The sequence below is a fragment of the Pristiophorus japonicus genome, unplaced genomic scaffold (assembly GCF_044704955.1).
Source record: "Pristiophorus japonicus isolate sPriJap1 unplaced genomic scaffold, sPriJap1.hap1 HAP1_SCAFFOLD_58, whole genome shotgun sequence".
Classification (NCBI taxonomy): domain Eukaryota; kingdom Metazoa; phylum Chordata; class Chondrichthyes; family Pristiophoridae; genus Pristiophorus; species Pristiophorus japonicus.
Genome location: NW_027254488.1, coordinates 2,562,694 through 2,579,433, shown reverse-complemented (window position 1 = coordinate 2,579,433; position 16,740 = coordinate 2,562,694). Strand labels below are relative to the sequence as shown.

At 43.7% G+C, this 16,740-nt stretch overlaps 1 protein-coding gene across 1 annotated transcript; it reads left to right on the top strand.

Moving 5' to 3' along the window:
* The first annotated feature begins 11,378 nt into the window (after positions 1-11,378).
* Positions 11,379-15,653, top strand: LOC139254834 (probable G-protein coupled receptor 139). The gene is made up of 2 exons (XM_070873845.1): positions 11,379-11,475; positions 14,758-15,653. The coding sequence occupies exons 1-2, from the start codon at positions 11,379-11,381 to the stop codon at positions 15,651-15,653; spliced, it is 993 nt and encodes a 330-aa protein (XP_070729946.1).
* The last annotated feature ends 1,087 nt before the right edge of the window (positions 15,654-16,740 follow it).

Here is a 16,740-nt window from a genome sequence, read left to right as displayed (position 1 = left end):
CCCATCCCCCGCCGTCCCCCCAGCCTCGCATCCCGCATCCCCGCTCCGCCCCCCGAGCCAGTTTCTTCCTTTTTCTCTCCTTGTCTCTAATGGCAGTTGGTCATTATCCCACCATTCACACCCTATCTTGGCCAATGTTTTTCTCACTCCTGGCATTACCATTTGAAGTTGGACCCATCATCCCCTTTTGTCTCTCTAATCTCTCCTGCCTTCCACCCGATCACAGACCTTCCCTTTTGTTCTCTCTTCCCCTCCCTCTTTCAGTGCTGGTTAAGAATTTTCTCTTTTTGAACACTCTCCAGTCCTGACGAAGGGTCATCGACCCGAAACTTTAACTCTGCTTCCTCTCCACAGACGCTGCCTGACCTGCTGAGTTTCCAGCATTTTCTGATTTTATTCCAGATTCCAGCATCCGCAGTATTTTGCTTTTGTATCAGCAAAGTGATGGATGGTGTCGTCGACAGTGCTATCGAGTGACACTTACTCACCAATAACCTGCTCGCCGATGCCCAGTTTGAATTCCACCAGGACCTCTCGGCTTCAGACCTCATTACATCCTTGGTCCAAACATGGACGAATGTGCTGAACTCCAGAGGTGAGGTGAGAATGACTGCCCATGACAACAAGGCAGCATTTGATGAGTGTTGCACCAAGAAGCCCTCGTAAAACTGAAGTTAATGGAAATCAGGGGAAAAATCTCCACTGGCTGAAGTCATACCTAACACAAAGGAAGATGGTTGTGGTGGTTGTAGGTCAATCATCCCAGTCCCCGGACATCGCTGCAGGAGTTCCTTAGGGCAGTGTGCAAGGCCCAACCATCATCAGCCATTTCATCAATGACCTTTCCTCCATCATAAGGTCAGAAGTGGGGATGTTTGCTGATGACTGCACAGTGCTCAGTTCCATTCGCAACTCTTCAGATAATGAAGCAGTCCGTGCCCACATACAGCAAGACCTGGACCACATTCAGACTTGGGCTGATAAGTGGCGAGTAACATTCACGCCACACAATGGCAGGCATTTACTATCTTTATTTTTATGAATATCGCTGCAGCCACATCGTGCACACAGGCCCGGCGAGGCCTTGCAAAAGCGAAAACCAGCTTTTCCAATCTGTCAAGATTTCTCTTCACAGATCCTCTGCATCCCCGGGAGAAGGACATTTGCATTGGAGGGATTGGGCTATTTGCCCAACTCTTGCCCAGCTAATGTCCTTCAAACTTTTACGCCTGGGGAAAGCAGGCACATGGCCTACTCTTACCACCGTAAGAGTTTTAAAACTTATAAAATTTCAATTAAATGCACATTTTTATTGCAAAATCTCTGCCCATTAATGCAAGTTTATTTTTAACAGAATTAAAACATTAAAAAATTAACAAAACATATATATTTTTTCTAAAACATTCAGTTACATTTATTTTGAAATAATTAAAAATATGTGAGGTGTTTTATTTATTATGTTGTGTTTGGGTGATTTCGGGGTTTTCTCATTGAGAGTAATGGGAACTTGAACATACAGAGATCCCATTATTGTCAAGGAGAATACCACATAATGATTTGTGGTCCAGACCCACGTGACTCCAGCTTGGATTTACCTTTCTCGAAGACAGGTGGCCACGTGTAGCGCAGCGAATCGAGGCCTCCGAGGGCGTTCCTACATTCCTCCGGGCCAACAGGTAGATTCGGAGATTTTTTTCAGGTCGGAGGCAATCGTACGAAGGAAGCTTTCGACCTGAAGTATAGGACCAATGAATGACTTTAAGACGACTTGGATAGGCTGGTGGATATGGGCAGACACATGGCAGATGGAATTCATCATAGTATTAATGGATTGCGGATCAACAATACAAGCTAAATTTGACCACTTTATCGGGGGTGCAAGAACAGAGTGACTTGGGCTGTTTGTGCGCTCATCTTTGAAGATGGTGAGACAGGTTAAAATGCATTTGGGATTGTAGAGGAATAGAGTACAAAAGAATGAAACTTATGCTAAACATTTATAAAGCTGTGGTTCAATCCCAGCTGGAGAATTGTGTCCAATTATGAGCACTGCACTTTAGGAAGGGTGCAAAGGCTTAGGAGAGGGGACAGAAGAGATTAGACAGAATGGTGCCAGGAATGAGTCATTACAGTTACGTGGGTAGGCTGGAGAAGCTGGGGTTCTGATCCTCGCTGCAAGAAGGCTACAAGGAGATTTGATAAAGGAGTTTAAAATTAAATTATGATGTGTTTACATTAGTAAATAAAGAGAAAAAGTTTCCATTGGATGAAGTGTCGATAACCAGAGGGCACGGATTTAAGGCATTTGGCAGAAGAACTAGAGGCAATATGAGTAAAACTATTTTCTGCATCACGTTTTTATGATTTGGTATGCCTGGCTGGGTGCTTAATACAGATTCAAGAGCAGCCTTCCAAAAGGTAGTAGAATATATACTTGAACGAGAAACAATGCCGGGATGGGGGAAAGAATGGGGTCTGAGGCTGAGCACATTGATCTTTGGAAGAGCCAGCGCAGACTTGATGGGACTCATGGCCTCCTTCCATTTTAGTAATATTCTATTTCCTGTGGTAAGATCCCACGAGATAGGCAAACGACAAATATTAGTGCAAGTAGAATCAGGGTACAATGATCTGAATGGATAGAAAATTCACGAAACATAATAACGCCGATAAAAGGGGATAATGGTATTTAATCAGTTTGGGGAAGCTTGAAAGCTGTGTTGTGCGAGGATCATTGCCGGGAATGTACAGTAATGATTTGAACTTTGGAACATATAACCCAATATCAGCATTTACAGATGGTACACAGCCGGGGTTATAGGTAACACCGAGGGAGAATACACCACAATACAAGAATACATCAGGAAACATGCCGAATGGGCAGGAAAGTGGCAAATGAACTTAAACATCGGCAGGATAAATCTACATTTGGAAAGGCAAGGATTAATTACTGACAGTCAGCACGGATTTGTGAAGGGAAGATCGCGATTGTCTAACCTGACTGAAGTTTTTGAGGAGGTAACCAAGAGGGTCGATGAGAGTAGTACATTTGTTGTAGTATATATGGACTATAGCAAGGCTTTTGATAAGGTCCCACTTGGTAGGCTATTCATGAAGGTTAAAGCCCATGGGATACAGCGCAAAGAGGCAAGTTAGATCAAATTTGGCTTGGAGATAGGAAGCAAAGAGTAATAGTTGATGGATGTTTTTGTGACTGGAAGGATGTTTCCAGTGGGATTCCGTCGGGCTCAGTACTGGGTCCCTTGCTTTTTGTGGAACATATCTATGATTTAGATTCGAATATAGGGATTATGATGAAGAAGTTTTCAGACGACACTAATCTTGGCTGTGTGGTTGATAATGAAAAGGAAAGTCATAGGCTGCAGGAGGATATCAATCTACTGGTCTGGTGGGCAGAGCAGTGGCAAATGGAATTTAATTCCGAGAAGTTTGAGGTAATGCACTTTGTGAGGGCTAATAAGGATAGAGTATACACATTAAGTGGTAGGGATCGTGGATCACTTGTCCACAGATCACTGAAAGTAGCAGGCCAGGTGGATAAGTTGGTTTAGAAGACAAACGGAATGCTTGCCTTTATTGGCCGAGGCATAGAATACAAGAGCAGGGAGGTTATGCTTCAATTGTATAATAATCAGTTTTGGCCACAGCTGGAGAACTGCGTGCAGTTCTGGTCACGTTATTAAAGGAAGGACGTGATTGCACTAGAGAGGGTGCAGAGGAGATTTACTAAGATGCTGCCTGGAATGGAGAATCTTAGCTATGAGGACATATTGGATAGACTGGGTTTGTTCTCATTGGAAAAGATGAGCTTGAGAGGAGACCTCTTGAGGTGTACAAAATATTGAGGGGCCTGGACATAGTGGATAGCAAGGGTCTAGTTCCATTGGTGGAGGGGTCTAATATGAGGGGGTATAGTTTTAAGCTGGTTGGTGGAAGGTTCAGAGGGGATTTGAGGTGGGGAGGGGTGGGGCTTCTACATGCAGAGGATTGTGGGAATCTGGAGCTCACTGCCTGGAAGAGTGGTGGATGCAGAAAAACTCACCACATTTGAAAGGTGCTTGGGTGTGCACTTAAAGTGCCGTAACCTGCAGGGTTACGTACCGAGAGCTGGTAATTGGGATTAGACTGGATGACCTTTTGTTGGATGGTGCAGATATAATGGTAAATACTGCAGGAATTGAATACGGCCAGCATGATCTGCTGGACTTGTTTCGATTGCCTGGATGGGTCAGCGAGGAATTTGGTCAGAATTTCTTTTCCCCAATTGTCCTGGGTTTTTATCTGGTTTTGCCTCTCCCAGGAAATTGGCTCCGGTTTGGGTGGTGAGTCGAGTGTTTCACTATAAGAGGTGTTGCAGTAGTGTGGGGTGGACTGTTTGAGCTGGATGCTCTTTGCCTTTCCGTCATTGTTCACAGGTTTATATGTAACCTTTAGGGATGCTGACCGAGGGCCATGTGGCTCTTTGTCGGCCGGCGAGGACACGATGGGCCGAAATAGCCTCCTTCTGCGCTGTAAATTTCGATGTTTCGATGTTTCTATAAATGTGAGGCAATGCCAATTTCTCAGGAATAATAGAAACACCGCCCATTCTTTAGAAATTAAGAAAGTGAAGGTGTAGAGCAACGGGATCAAAGGCCACAATTTAACTAATCATTAAAAGCAGCATCCCAGGTTAGGAAAGCAATTAAAATGCTCACAACGCCCTGGGATTTATTTCCGTGAGTATAGATTTAAAATTAGTGAAGCTATCTTCAAATTATATACGACCTTGCACCGCCCACACTTATAATACTCTGCATCGTTCTGATCCTCAACCTATAAAAGACAGAAAAGCACTTGTAAAAGAGAAAATAAGGATTGATCCCGAAGTGAGAGATTGGAATATTCGGCAAAGATTCAACACTGTCCCTTTTCCGTTAGAAATGAGGAGGCTTAGATGTGACCTGATAGAGGTCTCAAACATTCTGAATGGATTCGACAGGGTAGATGCGGAGAGAACATTTCCACGTGTGGGAGAATCCAATTCTAAGCACCATCAATACAAGATGGTCACTCATAAATCCAGTGGGGAAATGAGGAGAAATGTCTGTACTCAGCGAGTGATTAGACATTGGTACTCGCGACCACAGGGAGTAGGATAGATTTGTGTGGAATATTATACCATCAGCACAAAATTCTGTGTGTTCGATGTCATTCTAGTTAATAAACAGGAGAGTGATCGGAAAGAAACTTGTGATATTTGGGTCGCTGATCCCAAGAAATCATCCTTCGCAGGAATGTTACAGAAATATATGAGTGATGGATGCAATTCGTTCATGCCTTACATTACAGTGAGCACTTTAAGCCATTTAATATGGCAAGGTATAAAAACGTAGACTTTATAATTGAGTCTGTACATCCGTGGTGTTTTGTTCTGAGGTAGAAAGTAACTGATCTGAAACATAGTATTCCTACACGACTACAAGTGAACATGACATGATTTCCAGTTGTGTTCCTCATTCTTTTATCTTTGGAGAACCTTCTTCTCGGCCGGTTCCACTCAAGAGGCAAGGTTCCCTCCCCACCGTTCACAATGGAAGGTACTGCACTGATGGATCTGAGTGAACTAGGCCCCACAGGTGAATTAGTGCTGGTTAGTGCAACGGAGGTAGTACTCAGCTCAATAAGTGATTCAGTGTCAGTCAGTAAGATGGAGGAGGTAGTGGGATTGATAAGGCTCAATAGGAGAATCTGTGCTCTTCAGCATGATGGTATGTGGTTGGGTAGTGGGATCGCTAGGATTAGGCTCAGTAAGTGAATCAGGGCTCGTGAGTAAGATGGAAGAGCGAAGAGAGAGGAACGCATAGATGAACCAGTGCTGGTCAGTGCTAAGTGGGTGTACAGTGAAATGGGTGGTAATAGGGTCTAAAGTGGAATCAATTCAGGTTAGTGAGATGGATGAGTCGTAGAACGGGTAGTACGGCACTCAATAGTTGACTCAGTGCTGGTCAGTGTGATGGTGATAGTGAAATGGGTCGTACCAGATCAATAGCTGAGTCAGTGCTGGTCAGTGTGATGGTGATAGTGGTGAAATGGATCAATAGATCCAGTCAGTGCTTGTCAATATGACAGGGAGGGGGAGGAAAGGGGATGGGAGAGTGCTAGGTCTATAGATGAATTAATGCTGGTTACTGAGATGGAGGACAAGTGGAAGGTGCAGTACTAGGCTCAATAGTTACATCAGTGTCTGTCAGTAAGGTGGTGATTTACGTAGAATGCGCTTTACTAGAGTCCATAGGTGAATCAATACTGACTGGAGGAATGCAGGGGTAGATGGAACGGGTATTACTAGGCTCAATAGGTGATTTGCTGCCGCTCATTGAGACAAAGACAGGGTAAGGGAAGTCGCGTTGGGCGAGTCACTGCTCGTCAGCATATTGAAGGTACATCTGAGTGATGTGTATGATACCCGCAATAACTCACCCTTCTCAATAAAGGGGTCAAGCTGTGGCCATATACTTGGTTAAATTACTGATTTACCACAGGCCAAAGTAGATAAACAACGAGCAGAGACGGAAAGGCGAGGGGAGGTCGTTCAGGATAAGGAGCAGGTAAAGCCGGGTGTAATCATTCAGAGGACGGAGAGGGTGGCAGGGTTCTGAATCTGCAGCTGCATAATATCACCAGCTATCTGGTTTTTGCCTCTCCCAGGAGGTCACATGGCTCTGGTTGGCGTGGAGTGTAGAATGTTTCAGTGTCAGGGATGTCGCAGTTGTGTGGGGCAGACTGGTTGGGCTGGGTGCTCTTTACATTTCCGCCATTGTTCATTGTTCATAGGTTTATTTGTAACCTTCAGGAATGCTGACCGAGGGCTGTGCGGCTCTTTGTCGGCCGGCGCGGACACGATTGGCTGAAAAGGCCTCCTTCGGCGCTGTAAGTTTCTATGTTTCGATGTTTCTATAAATGTGAGGCGATGCAATTTGGCAGGAAGAATAGAAACACCGCCTATTCTTTAGAAAATAAGAAAGTGAAAGCATAGAGCAACGGGATTAAAGGCCACAATTTAACTAATCATTAAAAGCAGTATCGCAGGTTAGGAAAGCAAGTAAAATGCTCTCAACGCCATGGGATTTATTTCCGTGTATATAGATTTAAAATTAGTGAAGCTATCTTCAAATTATATACGACCTTGCACCGCCCACACTTATAATACTCTGCATCGTTCTGATCCCAACCTATAAATGACAAAGAAACACTTGTAAAAGAGCAAATAAGGATTGTTCCCGAACTGAGAGATTAGAACTTTCGGCATCAATTCAACATTGTCCCTTTTCCGTTAGAAAGGAGGAGGCTTAGATGTGACCTGATAGAAGTCTCAAACATTCTGAATGGATTCGACAGGGTAGATGCGGAGAGAAGATTTCCACGTGTGGGAGAATACAATTCTGGCACCATCAATACAAGATGGTCACTCATAAATCCAGTGGGGAAATGAGGAGAAATGTCTGTACGCAGAGAGTGATTAGAAATTGGTACTCGCGACCACAGAGAGTAGGATAGATTCGTGTGGAATATTATAACATCAGCACAGAATTCTGTGTGTTCGATGTCATTCTCGTTAATAAACAGGAGAGTGATCGGAAAGAAACTTGTGCTATTTGGGTCGCTGATCCCAAGAATCATCCTTCGTAGGAATGTTACAGAAATATATGAGAGATGGATGCAATTCGTTCATGCCTTACATTAGAGTGAGCATTTTAAGCCATTTAATATGGCAGGGTATAAAAACGTAGACTTTTATAATTGAGTCTGTTCATTCGTGGTGTTTTGTTCTGAGGTAGAAAGTAACTGGTCTGAAACATGGTATTCTTAGACCACTACAAGTGAATGTGACATGATTTCCAGTTGTGTTCCTCATTCTTTTATCTTTGGAGAACCTTCTTCTCGGCCAGTTCCACCCGAGTTGCAAGGTTCCCACCTCACCATTCACAATGGAAGACACCGCACTGATGGATCCGAGTGAACTCGGCCCCACAGGTGAATTAGTGCTGGTTAGTGCAACGGAGGTAGTACTCAGCTAAATAAGTGATTCAGTGCCAGTCAGTAAGATGGAGGAGGTAGTAGGATTGATAAGGCTCAATAGGAGAATCTGTGCTCTTCAGCATGATGGTATGTGGTGGGGTAGTGGGATCGCTAGGATTAGGCTCAGTAAGTGAATCAGGGCTCGTGTGTAAGATGGAAGGGCTAAGAGAGAGTAAGGCATAGGTGAACCAGTGCTGGTCAGTGCGATGGTGATACAGGTGAAATGGATCAATAGGTGAGTCAGTGCTGGTCAGTGTGATGGTGATAGTGGCGAAATGGATCAATAGGTGAGTCAGTGCTTGCCGATATGATGGGAAGGGGGAGGAAAGGGGATGGGAGAGTACTCGGGTCGAAAGATGAATTAGTGCTGGTTACTGAGATGGAGGGCAAGTGGAAGGTGCAGTACTAGGCTCACTAGTTACATCAGTGTCTGTCAGTAAGGTGGTGATTTAAGTACAATGCGTTTTACTCGAGTCCATAGGTGAACAATGCTGACTGGCAAAATGCAGGGGTAGATGGAACGGGTATTACTTAGCTCAATAGATGATTTGCTGCCGCTCATTCAGACAAAGACAGGGTAAAGGAAATAGCGTTTATCGAGTCACTGCTCGTCAGCATATTGAAGGTATATCTGAGTGATGTGCACTTTACCCACAAATAATTCACCCGACTTAGTGAAGGGGTCAAACTGTGGTCATATCTTTGGTTAAATTACTGATTTACCACAGGCCAAAGTAGATAAAAAAACAAGCAGAGATGGAAAGGCGAAGGTAGGTCGTTTAGGATAAGAAGCAGGTAAAGCCGGGTGTAATCAGTCAGAGGACGGAGAGTGTGGCCGTTCAGGACAAGGAGCAGGTAAAGCCGGGTATAATCAGTCAGAGGACGGAGAGTGTGGCCGTTCAGGATAAGAAGCAGGTAAAGCCGAGTGTAATAGGTCAGAGGACTGAGAGTGTGGCCGTTCAGGATAAGGAGCAGGTAAAGCCGGGTATAATCAGTCAGAGGACGGAGAGTGTGGCCGTTCAGGATAAGGAGCAGGTAAAGCAGGGTGTAATCAGTCAGAGGACGGAGAGTGTGGCCGTTCAGGATAAGGAGCAGGTAAAGCAGAGTGTAATCAGTCAGAGGACGAAGAGTGTGGCCGTTCAGGATGAGGAGCAGGTAAAGCAGAGTGTAATCAGTCAGAGGAAGAAGAGTGTGGCCGTTCAGGATAAGGAGCAGGTAAAGCAGAGTGTAATCAGTCAGAGGACGAAGAGTGTGGCCGTTCAGGATAAGGAGCAGGTAAAGCAGAGTGTAATCAGTCAGAGGACGAAGAGTGTGGCCGTTCAGGATAAGGAGCAGGTAAAGCCAGGCGTAATCAGTCAGAGGATGGAGAGAGTGACTATTCAGGATAAGGAGCAGGTAAAGCAGGGTGTAATCAATCAGAGGACGGAGATTGTGGCCGTTCAGGATAAGGAGCAGGTAAAGCAGGGTGTAATCAGTCAGAGGACGAAGAGTGTGGCCGTTCAGGATAAGGAGCAGGTAAAGCAGAGTGTAATCAGTCAGAGGACGAAGAGTGTGGCCGTTCAGGATAAGGATCAGGTAAAGCAGGGTGTAATCAGTCAGAGGACGGAGAGTGTGGCCATTCAGGATAAGGAGCAGGTAAAGCCAGGCGTAATCAGTCAGAGGATGGAGAGAGTGTCTGTTCAGGATAAGGAGCAGGTAAAGCAGGGTGTAATCAATCAGAGGACGGAGATTGTGGCCGTTCAGGATAAGGAGCAGGTGAAGCAGTGTGTAATCAGTCAGAGGACGGAGAGTGTGGCCGTTCAGGATAAGGAGCAGGTAAAGCCGGATGTAATCAGTCAGAGGTTGGAGAGAGTGGCAGGTTTCTGAATCTGCAGCTGCACAATATCCCCAGCTATCTAGTTTTTGCCTCTCCGAGCAGATCACATGGCTCTGGTTGGGGTGGAGTGTGGAATGTTTCAGTATAAGGGGTGTCGCAGTTGTGTGGGTCAGACTGGTTGGGCTGGGTACTCATCACCTTTCCACCATTGTTCATTGTTCATAGGTTTATATGTAACCTTTAGGGCTGCTGACCGAGAGCCGTGCGGCTCTTTGTCGGCCGGCACGGACACGATGGACCGAAATGGCCTCCTTCTGCGCTGTAAATTTCTATGTTTCTATGTCAGTAATTCACCGATGGTGAGTCACGCTTATGGTGCTGATGTCCGTCCAAATTTATAAAACCCTAACATTTCGCGGAGCAATTGTGGTGTACAAGTACTTGATGTGCTGTTCTTAAATCTCTCTCCATGTTCATTGAAAAGTAATATTAACTTTTCGTTTTAATTTGTAGAGGGATCACCAGCACACGATCTCCATGAGTCTGTACTTAATTGTGACCAGCAATTGTTACAATTTTGTCTACACCACATCACTGACTCATTTATTTCATAAGTTATTTATTTATTTATTTAATTCTTTCATTTGTTTTTTCTTTGTTACTGCATAATATAAGCGGGGAGTGAAAGGTTATGGGGAGCGGGCAGGGAAGTGGAGCTGAGCCCATGATCAGATCAGTCATGATATTATTGAATGGCGGAGCAGGCTCGAGGGGCCACATAACCTATTCCTGCTCCGATTCTTATGTTCTTATTCTCTTATACACATTCTGGCCGGTGTCATCAATCGGAATTGATGTTTCCGGTGGCTGATTTATTTTATTAAACAGGGAACACAGAGCAAGTGATAAGCCTATGTTTTCTAAATTCTTAAAACAATCACAACATATGGCGGATGCTAGAAGTCTGAAATAAAGGAAACATAATGGTGGAACAGTCAGCAGGTCAGGGAGCATCTGTTGAACTTGACAGCAGGATACAGGGAATACGATGTTATTTCAGTTCATAACATTCCTTTGTTTAGTTGTATTCCTTACATTGTTTATCAGATGTGCCTCTCTAAAAGGGGGCACCTTATTAGAGTTGTTCTTTGATGGCACTGGGATAACCCAATCTCTCCTTGGAGTTTGATTAGGAAAATGCACCTATGAAAATTCTTGTTAGGGTGTGAGATTGGTCTTTATGGCTTTGGCTGATTGGAATTTCCGCATTTCTTGTTAAGAGTCTTATTGTCAAAGTTGTTGATGTCATCTGTTTGTTCACTGGTTGTAATTAAGCCCAGGCAGCAGGAGACACGGTTTACTGACCTAACGAATTTTCTCTGCTATAAATAAGTGAAAACCTCCGAATGTCTTAATCGTAGAACTGCTCCCAGCTTCAACATCAACCTTCGAACAATCGATTCTTACCAAAAGGGAAATAATGTCTCTTGGTTACCTGATCAAACTCAAGATTCTCTGGGCGCTTAATGATGTACAAAAAAGTTACTACCCCATCTTGGCTGCTGTCGGTGTCCCACGTAAGTAACTACCTGGGGATGGTATTTTAGGAACTGGAGTTGAACAGCGTGATGTGAATTCCCATTCGCTGGTACCAGCTCAATGATTAGTGTGTCTTTAATGGTCATTAATAGCTCCATGTCAGGTAATATTATTAAGTTCCCAGTATTGATTCACAGCACAAAACAAACCATGTTGTTCGATCATTCTCTTCATTAAAAGTGTGCATTTTGCTGTCAATGCTGAATCTGAGTGTCAGATGAGAAAATATTTTGTGACCTCACAAGATCGTTAATTTCTGCAGAATATAGCAAATTATTTAATTGTATAAATCACTCTTAAAAAGTAAATAAAAATGAGTAATGATCCAATCTGGTTCAGCTGACTCACTTTCTATTATTTTCGGTGGAACATTAATGTCACTGGTTCATAATCGGGGTGTTAGAATTCTTAGTTTGAGTTACTTTTTATTATTATTTCACTGAACTAATTGCTTTATGGCAAATAATTAATTTTAACGTGATGGAGAATATCCAATTGCCGAGCTGGGAGTCTAGCATGTCTGGAATCAATTATTGACCATTCGGAATCCAGATTGAATTTCTCTTATGGGAGGAAAAATTGAGTGCATTTTCCCATCACGTTCATGCCCACGGCGGCGCTAACAGTCAGTCTCATTGCAAGCGCTGGTTGTGAAGGCTTGATTTCTACCATTGTACAGAAGTCACAAATGCCTTCACCAAGTGACCATAGTCCATCACAGATCAAAGAGTTGCTCTGGTTAGCCAACTGCCCCATTCAGAGCGCACCATCGATTCTCCCATTCCCATCACTGCCAGGCCTCTTGTTTCACCTCCACACATCGGGACATTAGGAAAAGTTGTATCCCTCCAAAAACAAAATCACACACGCTGTAATTCAAACCTGGAAACGTTCCAGCTTCTCCTTCTACCACTGGCACACACGTAAATCATTTAAAACTGCTTTTGGAATGCTGGCCTTTATCGCAAGAGAGTGGGTATACAAAGGGATCGATGTAAGGTTGCAGCGCTATAGAGTTCTGCTGAGACCCCATCTGGATGCTGCATTCAATTCTAGGCACCGCACCTCAGGAAAAAATTGATTGGTCTTCAACAGGGTGCAGCACATAGTCACGAGAATGGCACTGGCACTGAACGCTTTAAATTGGAGGGAAGCTTTCAGTGATGGAGGTTGTATTTTACTGAATATAAAAGATTAAGGGGTTATCTAATTGAGGAGTTTAAGATGATTAAAGCATTTGATAGGTTAGGTAGAGAGTAACCATTTCCTCTGGTGGAAGAGTCCAGGAAAAAGTGGACACAGCATTACATTTTCAGCGAGACCGTTCGGGGATCATTTCAGTAAGTATTGTTAACACAACAGGTAGTGGAAGTAGAATGATAGACATATAGAATAGTAAAGTGCAGTAGGAGTCCATTCTGCCCATCCAGCCTGAGCCGGCCCTGATGAAGGTAGTTCTGCACCACCTCTCTTCGCCCATTTCCCTGTAACTTTTACTCCTTCAAGTATTGATCCAATTCCCTTTTACAAGCTACTATTGAATCTGTATCTTCCACCCTATCAGGCAGTGCATTCCAAATCCTAGCCACACGTTCCATAGACAAGGTTTTCATCATGTCGCTTCTGGATTTTTCACCAATCAACTTTAATCTGTGCCCTTTGGTTATCAAACCACCAGCCAATGGAAAGAGTTATGTTTAATTACTTTACCTAAACTCTTCAGGATTTTTACCACCTCGATCAAAGCCTTCTCTGTTCTAAGGAGATCAACACCAGCGCCTCCAGTCTATCCATGGAACAGTTATCCTCCATGTCTGGAACCAATCAAGTAACTCTCTTCTGTATCCTATTCAAAGCCTTCACATTTTTCCTAATAGAAGGTGTCCACACTTGTACACTATTCTAGCTGTGGCCGAACAATTCTTTTAAATATGTTTCGTAAAAAGTTTTCGCCGTTGTATTATATGCCTCTATTGATAAAACCCAGAGTTACATATACTTTATTAACCTGTTTTGTTACTTTTTTTTGCCACTTTCAATGATTTCTGGAAGAACACCCCCCAGACTCTCTGTTCATTCACCCCCTTTTCAATTGTACCATTTAGCTCGCATTGTCTCTTTTCATTCTACCAACCAAACTATATCACTTCACACGTTCCTGCACTGATTTCATCCGCCATATGTCTGCCGATTCCACCCACTTGTCTCTGTCCTATTGAAGACGATTAATATCTTCCCTATTATTTGCCACTCTTTGAAATTGCGTGTAATGTGCACATTTTTAAATGTTGCCCGCTGCCCACAAGTCCAACTCATTAATGTATATCAAAAACACAGTGGTCCGAGAACTGAACCTTGGGAACCCCCGCGGTATACCACACTCCAGTTCGAGAAACAGCCATTCACCATAACTCTCTGTTTTCTATCCCTTAACCAATTATGTATCCATGCTAATACTGCCTCTTTTAGGCCATGGTTGTTAATTTTACTAACAAGGCATTTATGTGTTTTGAATGTCCACATCGACAAGATCAACTGCACTAGCCTCAAAAAATCTGTTTTGTTATGTTATCTCAAAACTCAATCAGTACAGTCAAACACCTGACGCTTCTTTCTTTATTATTCAGGGTTCTAAACGCTTCTCAAAACTTCCCCACTACTGACGTTAAACTGATGAGCCTGTAATTGCCAGGTTTGTCCTGCTCCCCTTTTTCGAACAAGGATGCAGCATTTTCAATCCAACAGTCCTCTGCCAGCACCCCTGAAGCGAAGGAGAATTGGAGACTGTCGCCAGTACCTGTGTAATTTATACACTTACTTTCCTCAGCAAACGAGGCTTCATACCAGCTACACCGGGTGAATTTTCCACTTTATGTACATTCAGTCTTTCTCGTACCTCCAATTGATCTATTTAAAAGAATCTCATACAGTGTGCCGATAACCTCCTTGTTTACCATAGTTTTGGCAAAGTCATCTAAACCGGTGGAAATCTGGAACTATCTCCCACAAAAAGCTTCATTAGCCGATTCATTACTGCTGACTCTGATTACAAACTTATATCCAGGATGCTGGTAAAATAATTAGAATCCATCACTGGATGCAAAGACACGCTGCTCATTTCTTGGTGAATTTCAAATGATTGCGAAGGGACATTAGACAGATCGTCTGCAAGCTACTCTATTACTTCATTGGAAACTCATCAAACTTCTGTTATTACTCACTGTTTGTGAATAATGTCCCTATTTTTCTCTTGCTCACAGTTAACGTGGTGACGATTGCGATCCTGTCTCGGGGAAAGTGCGGTCTCTCCAAATGTGTCACTCACTACCTGGTGGCCATGGCAATGGCGGATCTACTGGTCGTGATCATCGATCTGATACTGAGGCAGATTCCTATTGTTTATCGGGATCAATTTCTTTTTCTGTTGAACGTTAGAATATGTAATATTCATGCTATCCTGCTTTATGCAGCCACAGATTGTTCTGTCTGGTTCACGGTCACTTTCACCTTCGATCGATTTGTGGCCATTTGCTGCCAGAAGCTGAAATTGAAATATTGCACGGAGGAAACAGCGACTGTGGTTCTAGGAACAGTGACAGTGCTGAGCTGTCTGAGGAACATTTTCTGGTATTTTCTGTATACAAGTAAATATTGGCTGTCCAACAGTCCATGGTTTTGCCGCGTGTTATCAAGTGTATCTCGTTCACTAGTCTGGAATATCGTTGAATTAATGCATTACATTTTAACACCTTTTATTCCATTTATTTTGATTCCACTGTTCAATGCTTTAACGGTCAGACACATTTTAGTGTCCAGCAGAGCCCGCAGTAGACTCCGGGGTCAGAGCAGTGGCGAGAGCCCCAGTGACCCAGAGATGGAGAACCGAAGGAAATCGATGATTGTACTGTTTGTTATATCAGGGAATTTCATACTGTTATGGGTGGTGTTCATGGTCTGTTCTATATTGAGACGATTGGATTACTTGGGATACCCTGTTTCTCTGCCCACATTTGTACCGGAAATTGGCTTCATGCTCCAGCTCCTGAGTTGCTGCACGAACACTTTTATTTACGCAGTGACCCAGAGGAAATTCAGAGAGGAGGTGAGGAATGGAGTGAAGTATCCCCTTACAATGGTGGTAAAGTTAATTCGATGAGAACACCTCACGCTTTCTAGCACTATATCAAAAGTGCAGAGGAGATCTAAAACAGGGAATCAAAGCAGCAAATAAAGTATATACGTTTAGATTAGCAGCTAACTGAAGAGGGAACCAAAAGTCTTATTTAAACATCAAAATAAGATGCGTACATTCAAATGGATAGTGTGAGCAATTATGCAGCAAAAGAGAATCTCCTTGTGGAAGGAGAAGGAAGGGATGAGTTGCTAAATGTGTACTTTGCATCAGTCATCACCAAAGAAGGGGCGGCTTCCAACGCAGCAGTAAAGGAGGAGGCTGAGCGATATTTACAAGGTTAAACATAGATAAAGAGGATGTTCAACATTCACCGGTCCGAATGGAATGCAATCTACGTACCTGAAAGATGTAAGGGTTGAAATGGGGGAGACTCAGGCCGCAGTCCTCTAATCGCCTTTGGATAGGGAGGGGTTGGCAGAGGACTGGAAAATTGCAAATGTTACCCACCTGTCCTGTGCACATGCACTGCATCCGGAAAATGATCTATCTCACGCAGCCTTGAATATATTCAGAGACTCAGCGTCCACAGGCCTGTGGGGCAGAGAATTCCACAGATTCATAACCCTCTGAGTGAAGAAATTCTTCCTCATCTCTGTCTTAAATGGTCGACCCCTTAACCTGAGACTGTGCCCCCTGGTTCTAGACACTCCAGCCCGGGGGAAACAACCTCTCAGCATCTACCCTGTCAATCCCCTTCAGAATATTGTGTGTTTCAATGAGATCACTTCTCATTCTTCTAAACTCCAGAGAGTATCGGCCCATTCTACACAATCTCTCAACTTAAGACAGTCCTCTCATCCCAGGAATCAATATGGTGAACCTCTGTTGTACAACCTCCCAGGCAAGTATATCCTTCCTTAAATAAGGAGACCAAAACTGTGTGCAGTACTCCAGGTGTGGCCTCACCAAGGCCCTGTAGAATTGTAGCAAGATTTCCTTACTCTTGTACTGTGGGCTATATATTAGGTCCCATGGGGTGAGTGCCCTGTTTTTTTCCTGATTCGACGGTTGTATAAAAAGATATTAAAATTTGACAGTTGCTCGGCAA